The sequence below is a fragment of the Drosophila sechellia genome, chromosome 2L, assembly GCF_004382195.2.
Source record: "Drosophila sechellia strain sech25 chromosome 2L, ASM438219v1, whole genome shotgun sequence".
Classification (NCBI taxonomy): domain Eukaryota; kingdom Metazoa; phylum Arthropoda; class Insecta; order Diptera; family Drosophilidae; genus Drosophila; species Drosophila sechellia.
Genome location: NC_045949.1, coordinates 11,977,296 through 11,999,170, shown reverse-complemented (window position 1 = coordinate 11,999,170; position 21,875 = coordinate 11,977,296). Strand labels below are relative to the sequence as shown.

Here is a 21,875-nt window from a genome sequence, read left to right as displayed (position 1 = left end):
AAAGCCAGTGAGGAAGATAGAAACATTGCTTACAGCAATTTTGCAACACTTTGGCAACTCAAAGAATGTTTTTAATTAAATCAAAAAAGCAAACCGGCTTCACCAGCCACCACCCTCCCCCTCCTGCCCAGCGTTCTGCACGTATGAGAAAACTTTTCGTTTCGTGAAAAAATTCATTAAAAATTTAATTTTCGCTCAACAAGTTGAAAAACGGAGGACGAAAAAAAAACTAGACGATGAAGGGATGGGGCCAAATGGGAACTCAAACCTGACCTCGAAAGGTGGAAAGATAGCACAGAATGCACTTTGCTAATAAGTTTCGGCGCTTTTCGATTATCAGATGACGCGAGCGGTGGAAAGCGGAAAAGTGGAAAAGCCGAAAGCGAGCTGAAAGTTTGCACCACATGACAGGCGAAAAATATTTTTGCAACTCTTGAAAAAACGAAAAGAGTTAAGGGCTGAGTATTTTCGAGTGCTATTTTTAGCTCAAACCTTTTTTTCACCTTAGCTCCTCCGTAAGTTTCCCCATTTCTGTGTCAATGTATGCCAAGAGGAGCACCTCCCTGCTACTCACACCAACAACCCCTCTGTACTCCAACCCCATTTTCACTAAAGTGAAGCCTCGCTGCACAGCAAAGTGTTTGATGTTGTTGCCGTCGCCGCTCTTCTCTAGCTGTTGTTGTTGTTGTTTGGTGCGCAACGGGGCATGCATATGGTTTACATTAGGCTAAGTAGCACATACACACACACAGGTGATATTGCCCCCTCACACACACACTCGCATCCACAATGCCCCCAAATACACACACACAAAGAGCAAACTCACTTGGCGCCTACTTGGATACCAAAAGTCCAAAAGTACAGTGGCACAGAGAATACAAGATATAGAAACAGTATAGGAAGATAAAGTTTCAGATACAATTGTAACTGGAGAACTGGAGAATAATTATTATGAAATATACATTTTTTTAATCAAAATTTGGTTAATCCATTCCTTTAAAAGCTCATTTGAATTCTAGAATCATATGTACTTATATATAAAACATGCTTCTTTAGGAATGACATTGCATTATTTCAAATTACTGCAAGCGTATGCATATTTACCCCGCCCACTGTCAACGCGGCACAGTAGCGTCGAAAAGGTTTCGCACAGCGCCGAGTGTTTGTGTTTTGGCATAAACGCGCCCTGATAAGCTAAAAGGCTAAGGGCTGCCAACGCCGCCACATGTGGCTCAAGGGTTAAAGCAAAGGGCGATGCAGCAGCTGCCCTTAGATAGCAAAAAAAAAAAAAAAAGAAAAATAACTCGGCGAAAATTTAGAAAAACAAAATGTGGCGAGCGGGAAAAAACAATGTTGATAAGCGACCAGTTTTCCGGGCGCACTTAACATATTTTTCCAGGGGTAAAAAGACGACTGTGCATTGTCTATAAAAATTTATGTCTAACAGGGGCAAAATGCCGCAGCTCTTGGTTTAATGGTGTGAATTATATTAAGCGACCTACACACGCACGTGCTGGAAAAACCATCTGCTTAGGTGTGGGTGTGGTTTCTGTCTGTGTGCAGGAAAAACCCCCTTCTTTTGTGTGTGTGTGCCGCTGATTTGTTTTTATCACAGCTCCCCGGAGGCATCAATTATGCGCCGATGTCAGAGCGGGAAACTCCTCTCGGTGGTGGAAGCATTTAATGGAAGGAAAGAATACGACTGGGGGGATATATGGGGAAATTCTTTGCTCGATTTTTCCGAGGGGTTGTTTAAAGTGGTGGAGTCACCCCACGAGTAAAACCTTAAACTTAAAAGGAAAAGTGAACGCGCACAAAAGAATGCTTATTTTGCTTTTAAAAATAACAAACAAGCCCAGAGCCTTCAAAGTTATTTTGGGACCACATTCAAAAACATAGATAAGCATCTTAACAAAATCAGTTTATAAATTTTTCTTTCAATTAAATTTTTAATCTGATTTGGTTAAATCGGCATGACTTCATTGAATTCCATTTATAATTCGATTTAAAATTATGTTTTAAACTAAATACTTCAGCTTCTCATATATCTTATGGCGAAATAATACTTTAAAGCCATACAAATATTAATCCTTATTCATTTATTTAGCTATGATGGCAATACTAACAAAACTCCCCATTATTTCCGCATATATATTGCTCTTTATATGCCACATAAAGCCCAGAATTATAACCAAAAATGTAAATGTCAACAATTGCCAAGTAATGCGCTTTCCTTTCAAGTTGCTCGCTTAATCCTCACCCTTCAAGGAAATTTTCCGCCACCGCAGACGCACATAAAAAACAATTTCGCGCATTCAAAAGCACAAGGAAGAAAAACGAACATAAAAAATAAAATACAGCAGAAAACCGCTTTTAATTCTTTTTTAAGCAAACAAATAAAATTATGCTGAATGGCATGGGGCAGGGGGGACATAAACACGGCGAATAAATATGCCGAAGGAGTAAAGAGGGGCTGATATTTTCCCCGGGGTGCCTTCAATGCGGCCATTATGACGAGCAGAAAATTCGTTCTTAAAAAAAAAAGTAAAAAACACATTTCGTTTTGCAAAAGTCTGAGGAACAGAGTGAGTTTTCTCAGACTGAAGGGGAGTGCTGATTCGAGGAATTTTTTTTTTACTTTTTTGGTGTTTAATGAGCTAAGCGGAAGGAAGTCAGTCAGCGACGTCGAAGTTGACGTTTGTGAAATAAAATAAAAACATACAAAAAGTCGCAGCGAACGTTTTGAGGACAGGCCCCTTTTTTCTACTGAAGGCAGCCGAAAAATTGGGTGAGGAAAACGGTGGGAAAGTCGCTGCGAAAAGTTGAAAATTAAGGCGCTTCTGTCACTTTCACTTTTCATTGCTTACCGAAGAATTTTCCCGGATTTGCTCGTCATTTGCTTGACGAATTAGAGGGTGGCGGGTTTTTAGAAAATTTAATTTCTTTAAGACCACTTTTTAAGAGCCCCATTAGGACTGACAATAAAAGGGCGCAAATTTGTGGGTTTATTTTATTTGAGTTTGATTATGTGGTGCAGTATGAAGTTTTGAAGAAAATAATACAGGCACGTTTACTGCATTTCCTCTTATTTTATTTCCCTGCTGAAATCAAATCTGAAACCCAAAACTCGATAGTATCACCTTACAAAGCCCAGAAATATGTATATCTTCCTAGGGATAACTCCCAAAGTCTTGAAACCATTTAACCCACCTCAAAATCTGAACCTAAAACGGATCCACTTCATCCCAGTAAGCCCCACCACTCACCCAAACCACTTTGCTCAACCAACTGACTTAGTTTCCCAATGTAAAACATTCGCTAAACATGGCGAGTCACTCTAAAATAAGCGGGAGCGAAAGGAAATCAGGTAATAAAACACCGTCGTTTAGATATTTAACTTAGATTTTCAATAAAATACTGTGCCAATCTACGCAGCCAAATGCTTGCGACAGCAACAGCCAGCCAAATCCTTTGCATAAGCCAGGACAATCTAATTTTATGGCCAACGAAGGAGAAAGGAGCAAAGAGGAGGAGCAGGTCTGCGAAAAACTGAGGAAATGCGGGCCAAATAAATTGCCTCAGTTGAAATGTAAGCCCGGACCTCCATTCCCATCCGCTGTCTTCCCATTTGAATCGCGTGTAATGCGCTCAATCAAAAGTCAAATGTCTAAAAATATTATGAAAAGCCCTTTTGCCTGTTAGCCACGCCCAAAAACAGAACAGACCGGACCAGGATTCGTCCAATCCGTGGCAGGACGTGGCCAGGACGCAGCTCTTCCCGGGACAGACTGAGCTAGAATTCCCCAAGGGGTTCCCTATTCACCGCTGCCGGATTCGGAAACTTGTGTTCGTACAGTGGGTGTGGGGTTTCATTCTTTAGTTAAAGCTAAAGGAATTCACAGTATTACAAAATTATGGATAAGTAACGAAAGTTCTTACACACGATTTAACTAGTAAATGTTTTTCATTGTGAGATGCATTTTTAATTTACTTAAAGTGAGCATTTAGTTTGCACTTTTCTTTAATTTTCTTCATGTTGATTTGTTCCATATTTTGACATTTCTTTTTACAGAAATTACGTATTTTGACCCACTGTGCCATGCACTTGCCTGCTTAGGATTCATTTATGCTGGCTGGCCCCGGGTTCGATTTTGGTCCGTTTGTGCTGTTTGCGTTTGACTCCTGCCTGCTTATCGTTCACGTTCCCTTGGCCCGCAACTTTGGTCGAAATGGTTTCGATTTCTTTTCATTTATACACTTTCCTGAATTCAGTTTTTCCCCCCACCGCCCAAAATCGAATATATCTGGAAATCGTCTTTGCTTGTTATGCTTTATTTAGTTTTTTTTTTTTCTTCGTACATTTTTTTCTATTATTGGCTCCATTTGCTTTTGGCCTGTGTTTGTTTATGCTTCATTTTGATTTTCTCAGCTCAAATTGTATTTGTTGTTTCCATTTCCGTGGGTGGGTGCACCCCCTCGCCACCCAATCTACTTCCCATAGTTTACACAGAGCCTCTACCACTTTTCCTAACCCCTTTTTTAGTTTGCCATTTTAGCCTCTTTTTCTGCTCTAGTCTGTTGGGTTTGTTTTGTTAGTTGAGTCGTTCGTCGGCAAGTTTATTTGTATTTCGGTTTATAAAACCCCCAGCTCGGTGGCCTGTTCGCCCTTTTTTTTTTGTTGGCCCGGCCAATGGCAAATGACTCGCCGCCTCGCTTCCTTAAGTTGGCCTCCTTCTCAATGTCGAAATTTATGTGCAGCCGCAATTTATTTAAATTTATGTGGCTTTTGTCAAATTGATTTCAACGCTAAAATGGGTTGACAAGGTAAAATGTTTGGGCCAAAAAGGGCGTTGGCTATGCGATTTTTCAGAGTCCTGATTGAGTTAGCATGGCCAAATGGTTGAGCGGATAAGGTGGTGCTGGGTAATCAGTGGGGCAGCAAGTGGATTGGATTATCAGCTAAATAAATGATTGTGTTTCAATGCAGTAATTTGACGTTTTTTCTCCGAAGAGTGGAATATCTAGTTTTGGAATATTTTAGCCAAGTCTATTCAAGGTCTGATTTGTTTGTCCATAATTGGTTATTTAACATAAATTCCTGCTTGTTACCTTCAATCATATTGATGACTTGTTATTGCCTTCGATACCCATATAGCCAGGCAAAAACGATTGTATGTGGATGGCAGTAGCATATCTGCGGAACCCCCATAAAGATGGCAAACTATGGGGCACGAAAAAAGGTTTCGTATCAAAATGGCAATAAATAACAAACAATGCTGTCTGCAATTTTCCACTTTATAAAAGAAAACCCATAAACAAAAGCGGCTCGCTGGAAGGGTAGGGACACAAAACGAGCCCGAAAATTACCATGGATGTTGCTCCTTTTTTTACTGGCAAGGGTGGGGGAGGGGGAAGGGGCACTCCCTTGTTTTTGTTATTCCGACTCATAAATGCAAGGATAAGAGTTAAGGCGAGTGGGTGGAGCAGGAAATGACTGACAGTTGTAGAGGCCTCGACGGGTTGAAAAAGTGGAGTCAGCGGGTCGGAAGGGATATGAACTTGTAGCATATTTCTGCCTCGCAATTAATTAATCTCCAAGGTAATAACGAACAACAGCAGACTGGATCACAGGGTAGCAATTGTTGGCGCTTCTGTTTTAATTGTTCTCATGTGCTGTTCTCAAAACACTGGAATTTATTTAAAGAACATATATCATAGATTTTAAATAGATTTTTTCTTAATTTTGGAAATTTAAATCAAATTTAATTAGTTAAGCTGCTCATTGAATTGTAAAAGATGTGATACGAAGTCCTGGTTTTTTCCTGTGTACCAATAAAGGGGCTTTCGTTTGTCTGCAACTCATTTTGGGTACGTCATGTGTTTGGAATTTTATGCAATGCCGCTGACGCGTCGTTTTAATTTATGAAAATGTTTTTGCACAAATAAAACAGGAGTCACCACCATCAATGTCATGGACTGGAGATGAAAGGTGTGCCAAGGATTGAGAGTGGGCGTGGCCAGTGGGGCGTGAATAAGTCTGCACTTTATTTGACATTGAACTGGGTTTCGTTTAAACCTTTTACGAGGATTAAAAAAGCCTGCTATTGGTTTTTGAATAATGCCAATACTAACATACCGAGTGAGTATGAGTACTGCATATTTCATAAAACAACCACTTGTTTCGATTAGTTATCTGAAACTGCACTATAGTAAAACTATTATATTTATAACTTTCATTTGCTCACACTTTTGGTCTGAACACCCAAAAATTGCATACTAAACAAGGCGAACCGCAACATAAATAAAAGTGAAAACAAATAATGCTTACAAAGTGCTGAAAATCCACCAACAAAAACCAAAAACCACCTATAAGAAACTAGTGTAGAAATATACATACATAGACGATGGCGAAGGAAGTTGGGAAGAGGGGTTTTGGTTTTAGGAAAAAACCAGCAAAGTTCATTTCCACACCAAAATCAATGAACCGACAGATGCAGGCCAAAGGAGTGGGGAAAAGCAAGTGAAGTGCACCGGAAAAAGCAAAAATAAGATTTAAAATCTATGAACTATTCTTAGTTTTAGCTTTAATAATGAAATACTTAGTCGTACTTCAAGGTTCTGTATCTAAACCATCATGGAGAATTTAAAGGATTTGGTTTTTAAATTGGAGTAAGCAAGAAGAGAATTAATTGAATTTTTCTCAGTGTAGATATTCAGACGGGCCACAGCTTGTGTGGGTCGAGTAGAAGTGAGATAAGAAATGGGGATTTTCGAGTCGATGGCGAAGGTTGTGCAGGGGAAAAGCGAGCGCAGCTTTCCAGCTTTTGTTTTTCCACTGAAGCAGTCGAAGACCGCAAACGCAGTTACACAAACACCCGACACACACACACACACCAAGCACACACTCAAAAACGCACACTCACACACACACACACACATTTGGCGTGTACCAGAGAGCAAACACCAAAAAATGGTAAAAGAAAAACCCGAAACTAACCGCAATTTTCGAGGCGCTTGCATGCAATAGAAATAGAAAAGGCAAACGAATAAAAAAGGGATTGAACTTGGCTTAGAAACAACGAAGAGCTTAATACCTTAATACTTTATTTAAGGGGTTTTAAAAAAAAAAAAGTAGAAGGACATTGAAAGGGCTTATCACTTTACTCTCGATGGTAGGGATAGTTGATAGTTTTTAATATGAAAATTAAATATTTAGGTACATTCAAAAGAAGATTCTAAAGAAGTGATATTTTAAGGGATATATATTTAGTTACTTATAGTAAAACTTTAATATTTGGCTTAGAAACCTTAAAGATAGACCTACCAAACCTAAGAAAAAAAACTATAGCATACTTAATGGCGCCATTTTATTAATGTTTTCTGCACCAACAGACTGCGACTGCTTTCACTTTTCACTCTTTTTTTCGCCCAGCCATATTTTTTATAGCTTTATATTTTATTTTATGTGCGATCGCATCCAATTGCTTTTTGCTATTTGCTGACCGAGGAGAAACCACAACATAAAATAAACCGAGAATCAACATTTGCAGCAATTTCATTTACTAATTTTTTTGGTGTGGAGAACCTTTAGTTATTGATTTGGAGGGTTCATTGATATGGTGTTTCCGAGGAAAAGTTTGCAGACGAATGGGTGAGGTCCACTCTCCCTTTTCGAGTGTGTGATTAATACATTTGGTCAGGCATTAAAAAACACACACACACAGGGCAACAACCCACTCAAAAGCGAACTCTGTTTTATTTGACTTAACCACTTCAGATGGCCATGTGCCGTGTGTTTTTATCCCTACCGCCCCTTTTTTTCTTTATTATTTTTATTTGGCCCGAGTTTAAGGACTCTTGAGTAATGATGGCCAGACCAAAAGCGAACTGAATTCATGGCGGGGACGACTCCGCAAATTTGCGGCAACCAGAGGTCGAATGGGAGAAAAGGAAAAGTGCTGACATGTTATTTGTGCAGTTAACGAGCTGAGTTATTTTCCAGGGAACAAACCGCACTTGAATACAATAAAATAAAGAAAATAAAACCAACAGCAGAAATCGAGTGAAAATATAATAAAAAAAAGGGGGTCGAACCCCCCGCAGGCAACCCAAACCAATTTCCCCTCGACAATTTTGGTTGCAGCCTAACAAATTATATAAAATGTATTTTACTGGTTGAAAGTTTGTTATTTGTTTATTTGATTGCTGCTCATTAAAATTGGAAATGTAATATTTATGCATTGACCCCGCAAACTGCCCCCATCTAATTATATTTTGTAAATCAAATTTTTGGCCAGCATTTGAACAAATAATATTCGTTTGTATAAAACGCTGGATATATTTTCATTCACTTTGTGGCATTTGTGAAAGAGTAATGTTTATCGAAAAATATTATTGTGCTACCGTGTTATTGTTAAATGCCCACAACACAATGCAAATAGCATATTTCACTGATCGTTTTTAAATATTTTATTAAGACATTCAATATTTAAATATTATGTGAAAAGATTCCCCAGCGCGTAAAAACAATTTTTGCAAAATTCTCATTCTCCTCTAACTAAAACTACATACATAGAACTATGCACTCGTAATTTATATGCAACTTTCTATTTTTATTTAAATAACAAATTTCGGAAAAAAGTGAGCAGATGCAAGTCAACTCAAGCCAACTAACACACATCCGAACAAATATTTAACATATTTTTTACAAATAAAATTTTCATAAAACAATAAAGGTGAAAAGTATGCAGACACACATGACTAACACAAATGCATGTTGGCTCGAATTGCAACTATGCAAATGGCAAACATAGAACATCTGACGCGTCCTGTCTCATTCACAAGCATATATTCTTTTGCAGGCACTGAGAGAAATAGGACCTTAAATGTGCATAAAAAACTTACATTAAGGACTAAAAACATATTTATATCTCCCTCTAGTTTATTTGAAGAAAAAATATATTTTTTAGATTTTTTTGAAATCAAGAACACCTTTTTTTCGTTCAGTGTGCAGGGAAATGGATGCACTGCCCCTTGTCTACTGGATTTCGATTTCACTAGAACAAAACCCACAAAAAGTCGCGGGAGCTGAGCTTACTCACTGGGTTATCCTTGAATGTCCCTCAGCCAGCAGCTAAATTAGCTTTTCCCGGGTCACACACACACACACACTCGCACACTTACTCACACACACACACCCATAAACCCACGAATAAAGAAAAGTTGGGTGTTTTCTGGGGCTGGCGAGTGGGTGGCATGATAAACAAACAACAAAACAACGACAGAGGCAAAAAGCAGCAGCAACAATTGAAATGATACAAACACCGAGAACGCTGCAAAGTGAAATGCAATGCAAGAATGGGTCTATAAATAGACGGCCAGGGTGGAAAAATGTGGAAAAAATTGTTGTAGGTGCGTTTTTCTGTATTTTTTATAAGGCCCAGAAGAAAAAGCAGCGCAGCATTCTTTTCAGCTGCTTTTGTTGGCTGCTAGAAGGTAGGGAGGTAAAATTGAAAAGGGAAGAAAAATGTACTTGGGAAAATTCAAGAAAATGACCTTCAGATTATGATGCAAAATTTTACAAACATTCTAGGATGAAATTATAGTAAAGACTGGAAACTTGAAAATTCGTTGAATACCTCAAATATAATAAAATATTTTTATAACTTATATGGTTTTTAAGTTTTCTACGTGAACATTTTCTTTTGAAATTTCCCTCTTTTATAATATCCCTTCCTTTGGCTCTCGCAGTCTATTGTCGCCTTACCTTAAGCCACCGAAGAGCTGCACTGCCTGCTCAGAGTCCTTTTGCAGACCTCCTCCAAACATCCTTGCATTCACATGTGCTGGGCATTATTTGCTTATATGACCAAAGCTCCTCAACTCACACAAACCACCCACTCTTGGCCACTTTAATAAATGAAAAACCACTCTGCGTTCTGTTTTTGCACTTCTATTTGTTTAGCACTGTTAGCTACTGTGTTGTTTTTTTTTGTTTCCTACATTTCTGTGCTGTTTATTGTTGTTTGTTTTGTCGCGCATTAGAACAAATAGTCATTTCACTTTCAGCAGGGAATTCTCCCGTTGGGGATGAACCATTATTATATGAGTCGCGATTTATTTAATATCTGCTTTATCTGAAGCACCAGCGCCCAGTTGCCAACTAATTGAATGTCACATGCAAGCGCAACATTACATTTACCTCGAGCTAATTGCATTGCAGCACGCGCTTTAAAGTCAATGAACGATTTGGTATTTCGCCATTTTACTTGGCCACAATTGCAGGCACGCAAATGTCAAAGCTTTTTAAAATAGCCATAAAATGCGCAGAACGAAGGGAGGCAACGAAAATAGCCAGCCAAAGTTGTAAATTGCTAGGGTAGTAAACATAAAATGTCATACTCAGTGGGTAATAAAAAATTTACGCATTGTTTGCCTTTTTTGTGAAAGACGTTAGAGATGGTAGTGTGTTATGTTAAACATTAGAAGGATAAATAGAGATCTAATATTTAATTTTGAAAATATTTTGTTTAACAAACGTACGTTGTTTAGGAAGGTATTTCATGAAAATAATCCCAAAATTGACCAATCTTTATCAAAGTAAGTATCTATCGCTTATGGAATTCTCAATTTCTCATCTCTAGTTTCCAAATCTATTTTTGTTTATAAATGATATCCTAGAGCGTTTTCTAGTATAGGTGGTAACTGTCAAAAAGGCGCCTCCTTGGGCGCCAACTATTTGCATGTGTGATAAGGCGGCTCAGACGGTGTGGGATGGGAAAATGGGTAAAAGCAATGGCAAGGAGACCCTTGGCAGGGCCACAAATCAAAGGCAGAAACATGAAAACAATATGTCAAATGATATTACACATTAAATTAGTTAAGACCAAACAAATGTGAATAATAACGCCGCCTGTCGCGTGTCTGCGGGGATATTTGGGTGTGAGGAAGGGAAAGGAAAGAGCACGGTTTCGTGTCGAGCATGTGCTCGGAAAACTCGATTTTCCTCACACCTACACCTTCGAACTCACTTAAGTTAACCTAACCACCGTAAGACGATTTTCCGTTCCTACTTGGCTCACATATGCACACATATTCTCGCCCAGCGGCAATTTGTCACGTGACATTTTCGTTTGGCCAAAAATTACAAATGTTTTTATTATTTTTGGTTTGTTTTTCCGGCTCGCGATGCCATGCAGGTGCTTCAAGGCGTTGCCAAGGTGCGTGTTTCTGGATTTTGATTTCTCGGCGTGTTTACACTGGAGGATACAAAACAACATGACAGCACACACACCTATGGAGAAAACAAGTTCGAGGGAAGGGAAAAGAGCCCTTTTTGTTTAAGAAAAATTTAGTTAAATTATTAAAAAAAAAACCCAAGACTGCGAGCTAAAATACTTTAAAATTCTCAAAAATTAAATGCATATGATGTTTATTTAAGCATTTACCCATTAATGATGATGATGGTTTTAATGGATTTTTCTTGTATCGCTTGTATATTGTATATATTTAAATTCCTATAAATATATAGCTTCTCGCGCATTTCTGTTAATGAATTTAGTTGGATTTCAAAAAGCATTCTAGTCCCGCACGCAAACATGCAATGCAGTTAAAACTATGCAGGAAAAACCAAATGGAAATGGTTCACAATTGCTGTTATTATAGTTTCTTATGTGAAGGGAAAAAGCTCGTTAAAAAGTGAAAATTATGATTAATGATATCATGAAAAATGGATTTATATATCAGAGAGCACATAGAAATATTATGTTAAAATTAATCGTAATATAATTACATTGTTTGTTGTAGTTCGCTTTTAAAATTCTAAATCATATGCAGTTTTTTCCAAAAGGAACAATATAATTACTAATAATATAATTAAATTGGTATGTTTTATGATGTAAGGACAATAAAAAAGTATATTTATATTGACAGTGTGTTTGTCATAAATAAAAATTCAAAAGGATAAAGGTTATAATAAATAATTGGGTCTTACGTTAAACATTGATATGTTAAACAAAAAACAAGAAAATTGTTAAAGTTAATAATGAGAACATTTTGTTATGGGTTAGTGTGAGTTGATTTTAGTTCTTCATTCGCACACTCACCTATCCCTCAGACAAATTTTGAACTCCGTCTGGGAATCGTAATCGCTGTTATCAATGAAGCTGCTGCGATCCCGCTCCCGTTCCCGCTCACGTTCCCGTTCTCGCTCCCTTTCCCGCTGGTACTCCTGCATGGTGGCCAGCTGTTTGTGGAAGAGCTCCTGCTGCGTCTGGAGGAGATCATGGTGATCCTGCAGAGCGGCCAGCTGGGAAAGTTGCTGCTGGTAGGAGGACGTCTGTTGTTGCGGTGGCGATGTGGGTCTGGGTCGCTGGTACGGATGATGGTGGTGGTGATTGTGGTGGGGCTGATGGTGGTGCAGCTGCTGCTGTTGCTGTTGGTGCGGCGTATGGCGCTGCAGCTGGTGGTGGTGACTATTGTGGTGCTGCAGACTATGACTGCTCTTCAGCTGCGTCAGCTTGGCATCCACCTCCGCGAGACCGAACTCCAGCTCCGCCTGGGCCTGCTGCTCGTAGGCCTGTTGGGCCTGCTGCAGTCTCTCCCGTTCGCTGCGCGGGGAATTGGCCAGTTGTTCCGCCGGTGGTTCAATCTCAACCGCCGAGTAATCATAGTCCAGGCGGTGGTGATGGTGCAGCGACTGTGTGTTCTTGCTGTCCGCCGTTACCGCCCCCGTTCCGGGCGTGGCAGTGGCTATTTTGCCGGCCAGCGCGTCCAACGAACTGAGCATCTTAATGGATCCGCTGATTGATCAGAAGTTGTGGCTATAATCGATCTGAAATCTTTCGCCTTGCGGTGGGTTATTCGCTGACATGCAGATTCTGCTATTGAGTCCTCGACCTCAAACCCTTCGCTTCGCCACTAGGAGCTTCTGGTTGGTGTCCTCTTGGTTTCCTTACTTTAAGCTTTTTTAAAATTGTAAATTATTGCCTATAATTTGCCTGAAGGAGAAGTTAAGAGGCAAATTGCAATGGATTAGTAAATTTAAATGAATATTTATTAGTTAAGGTAGATATATGAGTGGATGCGACCTTGAGGCATTCAGACATGCAATATATATTCCCTGTTTATTTTACAGCTTAGGTCAGCTACATTTCACTTAAGCTCACAAACTCGAAAATAAAGAACCATTTCACACACACTCGCACACACTCAGTCACCCACACAAGCACCCGGTTAGTGTGTGTATGTGTGTGTGCGCTGTCAGTCTGTGTGTGTGTCCGTCTGTGTCGGTGGTCGTAAAATGCAAACACTTGAACTAGAAAAGAGGGCCAGCCAGCCAGGCAGCTTGAAAGGCAGAAAAGGGGTTTCAGGGATAAGAGGATGCACTGTGCTGGAGTGTGGATACCACTCACATTGTGTGCACTGTTTGTCCACCACGTCGCCCATTGCCCCTTGGCCATCATTGCAGCCGCCCACTTTCCACATGGCCACCCCCCCACAAACACAAACATCTCGAGGGGCAAAAGTCGCTCTTCTGGCTTCTGTGGTCAAAATAATTGGGGGACACATTCAAATGAGGAAATCAAGAGGAATGCCAAAGTAATACCTTTTTAGCAAACTGAATTCGTTCCACACATGCTCGGCTACAAAATGAATATTCATTTATTATTTTATTTTAAGTTCTGCTTTCAAAGTTGACAAGGAAAATGCTTATCTGTTTTAATATAATATCTAATTAAAATGTTAAAGAATAACGTTTTAGGGGCAAGAAATTAATCAAGATAGCCCAAATATATTGTCACCAGAGAAGTGTAAGAAATTCCATTAAGAATATATTGCCAAATTTGAACACACTTGTGCTAAAAACAAACTCTTAAGCTCCAACTGATCCTATATTCTGAGAATCCTTATCCACTCTGCTCAACACCTGCTATATCTTCAATCAAATGGCAGCTTACAACAAAAATCCATTGTTGGCGTGGCTGTAGCAGTTTTATATCTACAAAAAACTACAAAGTTTGCTTAGTATCTTTTGCCAGCAATGATTGAGGTGCTGATGGAGAAAAAGTGCAGTGCCGAGTGGGTGGCTGAGTGAATGGGCGATATCGTCCCTGGGATTTTGTTGTATGACATACTATAAAAGTCAACTTGAATGCGGTGTGTAAATTTCAGCACATCGTCTACTCCTACTAAGGATACTACTGCAGTACTGCTCAGTCTAGTGGCTTGCAACTTTAAGTAGTTCTCCCTGCCACACACACATCCTTTCTGCATCCGTAGCAATGGTTGCATTTGAAAGGAATTTGCCTTTTACAAGATTTCACTCTTTGCAATTTACACGCGTCGACCGCTTTTCCATAAGCACACAAATGCATCTAAAACACACACACACACTACCGTACACGACGTTGTGTCCATGTGTTTGTTTGACTGTTGCAAGCAGTTGGCTTTTGTAAATGTTACTTCCTTATTACATGGCATTATATTACTCCCAGATACACGGAGGAGCTGGTTGTTCCCGGCTATCAAAGTAGTCGCAGCCACAAATGGGAAACAGAAAGCGAGTGGAGGGGAAGTTCCAGGAACAAAAAGATGTGGGTTGCTGGTAGGAAGATTTTCCTAAATGCTTTCCAGGATGTTTGCCCACGCAGGATGTCTTTGCAGCCACAGAAACGGAAAGAAAGAATTCATTGTGCTTGTAATTAGCGAGAGGTAGATGCGTGCAATCGACTTTAAAGTTTTATTTAAGGTTCTTAAGATTAATTTGAAGGTGCATAATGCGACAGATTGGTTATCCTTATTAATAACATTCAGCAATTTAACAACTAACTGATGCGAGTGTTTTGTTGATTAAATATTAAGTTAATTAGTTTTTTCTGCTCGTCAACTATTCAACTTTTATTGATGATTTTTTAAAACGGTCATTTAAAATTTAAAACATGGCGTAACTATTTTTTTTGTCAGTACAAAAGAGCTTGTGTTATTTATAGAGCAGGCAACACACAACAAGAGGTTATAAATAATTATCAGCACAATATTATTTTAAAAATCTGTCCGAATAATGAACAAATAAATGAATCATCCATTTTGCCGAAAAAACGCAACAGCTTTGTCATTAAAAAAGCTTAATTAAGTGCACAAAAAGCCGAAATTTGCATTCATTAATTTCGAGCGAGTATAGCTTTAATCCTTTAAAAAACAATTCAGCAACTTAATTAGGCAAGCGGCTAATTGCATTCAAAGGATATCAAGCTCAACCCACAGCCTCAAGGCAAAAGTGCCAGACAGTTGGAAGTCAGCTCAGCTTTTTGTACTTTTCATTAGTTCGCTCATAATAGAATTTGAAAAGGCTTTAAGAACACCACCCGCTCACTCTGTGTGTGTTATCACAACTAACAAACGGAAAACTAAGAGGAATGTGCGCGGAAAACTGCGAATAAAAAAAACGGCAAGGGAAAATCGCGCTAGACGGGAAAAACTCTCGTTCTCGGCGCTTCAAAGACACAAGAGCGCGCCATAACCCAAAAAACATAAATCCTTTGGCGCAAAATAAATAAAGCAAACTGGCAGGAGGAAAATGAATATGCTCTCCTTCGGAGACAGAAGAGGATATATAAGTGGAAAAAAGTTGATAAGCGGCATCTGCAAAAGCTTTTTAACACCCGGCCAGAAAGGAAAACGCGAAAGAGACACATTAAATGCGGATTTTTCCCGCTGCGGGTCCGCAAATAAAGGAAAATAATGAGATTTTCCTAGACTTGGAAATGATTGAGCTCTACAATACGAATAGTAATTACATGCATACGTTTAGTTTTTAAAATTAAATGGGTCAAATACGACGCTCTGCTCAGATTAGATGCTTTATAATTTATTTGATTTCATTCGATATGTGCACTAATTAATTTACCTAAATTAAACCATCAACAACAAAGCCCCAGCCCGGTTGTTTTACTTTGCAAAGCCCTTTTCTTCTCTATTTTATAAATAAATATGTACACAATATTCAATTATCAGCTGAATCTGAAGCACCATTTCCTGATTTCCATGCTGATGCGAAACTAGTGCAAACATTCATTTTGGCCAGCATTAAATCAATCGAATCGTTTGATGCGCCACACAAACATTGTGTCACTTCACAATATATAATATATATAATCTTGATAATGATATAGAAGACCAGTAGTAACCCCCCTAAAGACAATGGCATAAATTGTCAGCCGACAATTTAATAAACATTGCAAACTCAGGGCTAAAGTAATTAGACATTTATGGGGTTGTGTGCTCGAGGCCCAAGCAAATGTAAATGCAACGAGTAGTGTAACTAATTAAGCAGCAAGAGATGCCCCAAAAACAGCTTTGCAAAATTCGAGCATATTATTAAAGAATATGTTTTCCATTTAAAGCTTGAATCCTTGAAATTAAATATCGCACACAATTACTGCCTTCGCTGTGGGTCGTAAAGAAGAAAGTCTTAACCGCAACAAGCCAAAGTCACGATGAGCGGGAGAAAGCAATTACTTTCTGCTTTGCTTGTTGCTTCTGCCACAAGGAGACGTCGGGGGTCCTGCCACCCGAAAATAGGAAAAAAAAAAAAAAAATGGGAATAGAAAACTTTTTGTGGCCCTGACAGCAGTTTATGCTACACTTGCTCCGACTCAAACTGTCAATATTTTACTTTAAGACACCCAGAGCCACAAGGAGTCGGGCAGCAACCACATCATTTGCTATAAATTTACTTCATGCCGCTGCTGCTGTTGTAAGAACCCAAAACTCAACGGAACAGAACAACAAAGTGGCAACTTCTTGTGGGCGGTTCCAGACATAAATTCCTTCTCACTGATTTTCTCAAGCTGGACATGTAATGGGAATTAAAAAGAAAAAGTGCTCAAGATTCCGTTGCTAGAACTTTAAATAATATAATATTCACATTTTGCTGCAAAGTCAAATTAATAAGGTGTATAAAAGTATGCAACACTTTTTTGTGAATCAGGAATTACGCTGGAATTTCAATTAGTTTGTCAGAAATATTTTATGTGGTTTAGAAGGGGATAGCTATTTTATGCTTTTTAATCTCTCAACTTTTGCAGATAATAGCCTATTGTGAATTTTCCTATTGCCCAACTACCAAAAATCCTACTGTACTTTGTGGTCGATGCTGAACATGTTTTCCTGCCAAAGTTAAGACGAAACCTGCCCCAACTGCCAACCGTTTGAAAGCACCCACCCAAGTGGGCCGCAAATTTTGAGGTCAGTCTCGGATGGTCTGGCATAAATCTGAGTGCAAACTACACGGAGAAGGAGAAAGCGACTTGGACACAGGACATCTCGGTTCCCAGACTCCTGTGGCCTGTGGCGAGTCCTTGGAAACGGACGTTGAACCCCACCGTTGATGCTGGTAATCAAGGCATTAAGTGTGTTTACTGTTTATTTTATTAGACTTTAAGGCTTAATAGCTTTTTCGAGAGCGTTTTTTGGGCTCGCCTTTGTTTAGCTGCCGCCTCCTCACCGAAACTCGACCCCCGCCCATTTAAGTATTTAATTAAAGTCAACTTTGATTTAATTAAAAGTTCTGGCGCTTGCCCAATATTTTGCTCATGAATTATTTATGCCAACAAAGGCGCAAAAACATAAGAAAAAAGGCGACCAAACTGATTAAGCCGAATAAACATAAAAAAAGCGAGGCAATTGCTGATGGTAGAAAACAGGAAGTGCGACAAGTTACAAGTTTGCACCGCAAAATAAGAAAAACTCTTACTCTCATTAGCGAGAAACTTTGCCCAGGACTAAGACTATAACCTTCCCCTTTTTCCTTAATACTCTTCCCTTCCTCTTTTGAATGGCGAACTTTTCCTTAAACTTTTTCAGTCTTTTTTACGTTCTCTCACTTTTCCTATTTGTCTCAGCCAGTACTTGGCCAATTTCCTGGCCAGTTGCGATCGACTGTCATTGCCTACTTCCCTTTTGTACTTGGCGGTAATCTGTTGATTTTCGTTAAAAATATATAAAATATCTTTTAAACATATTGCATTGCTGCATACTTCATACTTCATGGCATACTTCAAGCCATATAGCAACATCATTAAAAAAAAACGAACTATTTCTATAGGTGACTTAAAAATGTCATTGAATTTAAATTTAAATCAAACAATGGTAGGCCAAAAAAACTTTAATATTCTGTAAATAATATTATTTGGAAAATATCGATTTCATTTTGTTTTCAATTTGATATCCATTACCATTTAAGGCATGCTATTATTGCTATAACTGATTATGAAGTTACAACAAGAATCTATTTGGAAGTCCTGAATTTATGGTTTATATTATAATATTACTGACGTTTCAAAAATTCGCTGTTAAAGGGTATTATCTAGCCTATATTTTGTGTTTTTTTTCTAAAGTCTGGGGCACAGCACTGACCTAGTATAAATATTAAAACAGTAGCTGAACGAGTTTTCCAGCCACACCGAACCAACTGGGGAGCAACTGCGACGACTCTGTAATAATTTATATTTATTTTCTGTTATCTATTTGACCAAAAATTGCAAACTACAAATTTGCCAAACGAGAGCACCAGAGTCTGGGCCTCATGAAATTTCTATTGGCAGTGGATGTGAGTGGGTGGTTGGTTGGGTGGATTTTCCCGCCAGGTGGGTGGACAGAACTGCCATTGTTGTGTCAGTTCCATGTTCATGTTTCATGTCCATATGCACACGCTCTGCTGTTTGTTGTTATGCAAATCTCAAATGCCTCGTAAAAGTAAATGAACAGACAACAGAAGGCAAACTGAACAAAAACAGGCAAACAAAAAAAAAAGCCTAAAACAATTTCATATTGAAAATAAGCTGTTGCCCTTTGCGGCTCAGTACTTGATGAAAACTGAAGTGTTTGCCTTTGGGATAATAAAAATAATATATATATAATAATATAATATTGAAGAACTTAAAGAATGGATTTTAATAAAATGATACATTTTGATTCCAAAACATAACCAATATGAAATTTTTTACTGCCCAGCTTAATACATTTTGTACTTTTTTCCAAATACACCATTCTTTTGTAAAGAAAGGCATGACTGGCATTTTAGGCTCATTTATTTAGTAATATTGCATTGAAGAAACCATCCAATGGTTTTCTTCACGACGTGTTCAAAGCAATTAACACATTGTCGACCTTTTTAATGCTTTCAGCCAGAAAGGAAAAAGCCAAAACACTTTCGACTTGGCCCATCGATGAGAGTTGGCCCAAACAGAAAGTTGCGTGCCAAACACTCGCAAACTGAACAATTTTATATATCAGACTCTCTACCTTTTATTGGTCAATGAAATGGGGGAGTTATTTATGAAACCCACACACGCAGCTGGCGGCACATTTCTCATTTAACTGCCTTCGCCATTTGCTAATTAATTCGAGAAATTCCATTTATTTCAACGCTGAAACAACTAAATTTCACTCCCTATTTGTTCTCGGTTCTTGAGCCGCAAGAATGTCGAAATCAATTTGTGTTGCGTTTGCTTTTTCGACTTCGGCAACGAGATTTGTGTTTTTACGACTTTTGGCATGCCCAGCAGGAAAAAAAAAACGAGGAAAACTCCTGCTTTTCCCACAATGGCGTGTTTTCTCAACGGAGGTTAGAATCGTTTAACTGCTCACGCAAAAAATATTTGTACGAAATCAAATTAATGGCCTCCCGTTGATGTTTTATTAATTTATATGGCTTTCCTCTCCATTTTCCCCACTCCTCACCAGCTACGAAATAAATGATATTGCTCATACGACGCGTGGTTTGCATTATTGAGTAATTAAATACTAATTAAAGCGTAACATGAGCCAATTCCCTTGATTTTTATGTGAAGCCTCGCGCCGCTGAGGGTTTTAACGAGAAAATGGTCGACTTTGTTCTTATCCCCAGATTGCGTCAGCATTAATTAGTTGCCGGAGTATTTTTAAATTGCCTATGCTTTTTACGCGCTATAATTAAACGTATCGCAAGTGAGGTCCTTTGGCAATGAATAATAAGCAATGCTTTATTTTTATGCAGCAACTTGATTTAACTGAAATTCTATCCTTACGGATATAAACCTTTTAGGCAAAACGCATTAAATCTGACACGCAAAGTGCTGTAAATAACAAATTAGGCGAAAGGAGCCCAATAACCATTTTGCACGGCTAGACGACTTTGGTCCTGTTTAATTGCCCCACAGTGATTTGCATCCTGGTTGCTAGTAAAACCAGAAGCCAGACATTGAGGGCATGGGTCTCATAAAGGACACTTGTCTGGCTTTTGCTCCGCTTCGGAAAACTCCTCAACTGAACTGAACTAATTACTCGGCGAGTTTCCCGACTCCCAGGAGTGCGGTGCCAAACAACATCAAAAAAAAAAAAAGAAAGTATATGCATGCGTTTTATACATTGATAAATGCAATAAACTTTGACAATATTGTATTGTCGCTGCTGATAAAAATGTACATAAATAAATATATTTTTTCGCTGCAATGGGCTTTTTTGCACTTTTTGTGCTGACATGTCACTCAAATTGTGCGACGTTCGATTCTGTTTGCCCGACTTCCTGCTCTTGTTGCTGTTTGCTCCTGTTGTATAATATATCCTATCATAATCTTTCCTGACACGCGATGCTCCCGTTGCCGCTTCAGTTTCCTTCTTTTATTATTATCCTTATCTTCAACTGGGTTCGTTTGTTTTCCATCCGCTTTTCCATCCCTTCAAATATTGTTGCGACCCATCAATTTGATGTTGACAATTTTCGTGAAAATTTATTGTTTGTTGCTTTCGAAATATGACATTGTCATGCAGTTCGTTAGTTATTTCTGGCTGAATTGTGATGTATTAAAACAGTTGACAGACCATTGCATGGTCAGAAATGTAAGCTAAGGATATTTTCGTTTCGAAATGAAAGCCTGAGTACGCTAATTTAAATTTACTTCTGTAAAGCCCTTAAAAACTATGAACAAAACTTGTCAGTACCATGTATAAAACTGAAAAATAGATAACGAATTTAAAACCACCTGCCAAAAAGCAACAGTCTGCGATATAATTCTTCCCTCATATTTCTAAGCGAAATGAAAAATTCTGCAAATATCCTACACAAAAGCACACAGGTTTTCCCCAGTATTCGATTTACAGAGCCGCATTTAAATCTTTCACTCGATGTGTGTGCATCTGGTGTGCTTATCGGGTCTGCCGCCATAGGTTTTTGTCAAATAAATATTGGGTGCAACATTCGCACATAAAATACACAAAAACAAACCAAAATGCGCCAAAACCTGTATAAAGAAAACAGACAACAAATAAAAATAGGAACGAAAGATATCGAGAAAGGGGGGGATAGATAGGTGCGGGGAGCACACAAAGCTGTTGACATTTTGTGGAGGATATTCACGGAGTGGATGCACCAGATACAGATACGGATTGAATGGGGCTATATAGCTTATGGTGGGGATTCCCCTGCCCAGCTACTACGACGTTTGTTTATTTTCCGGCTTCATGTTAATTCGTGTGTAATAGACAATGTGGCCGAAATCAGCAAAAAGACCAAAAGGATTGGCCTGAGGAAAAAAACACAGTTAAAATCCCTTTTGCCTGCGTGGTGTTTTGTGTCCCTTCTCGATTTTCGTTATCAAAAAGGGTTGTGCTTTGTTTTACACACAATCTGCAGGTGTCCTGTGACTTTGACCAGTCGCAGGACCTTTCTCTTTCCGACAATATCTGTATCTGTGACTCACCTTTCTGTCTGTCTGCAAACAAAAATATTATCAGCTATCAGCCCCCCTTTGTGAAAACGGTTTAAAAAAAGGGTTGAACATGAAATTGAATTAGGTTTGCGAAATTGCGTAGATTTGTTTTGCAAAACTGAATTT

At 38.8% G+C, this 21,875-nt stretch overlaps 1 protein-coding gene across 4 annotated transcripts in view; it reads right to left on the bottom strand.

Annotated features, from left to right (window-relative positions):
* Positions 1-21,875, bottom strand: part of LOC6617729 (CUGBP Elav-like family member 2) — a 105,244-nt gene that overhangs the window by 58,290 nt on the left and 25,079 nt on the right. For 3 of the 4 annotated variants that reach the window (XR_004361205.1, XM_032714060.1, XM_032714062.1), the window contains exon 2: positions 12,105-12,998. The exons of the other annotated variant lie outside the window; for it this stretch is intronic. Coding sequence is in view for 2 of the 3 variants with exons in the window: in XM_032714060.1 (XP_032569951.1) it covers positions 12,105-12,787 (683 nt within the window). In the remaining variant the exon portion in view is untranslated. The remainder of the gene's footprint in view (positions 1-12,104; positions 12,999-21,875) is intronic. 4 annotated transcript variants of the gene reach the window in all.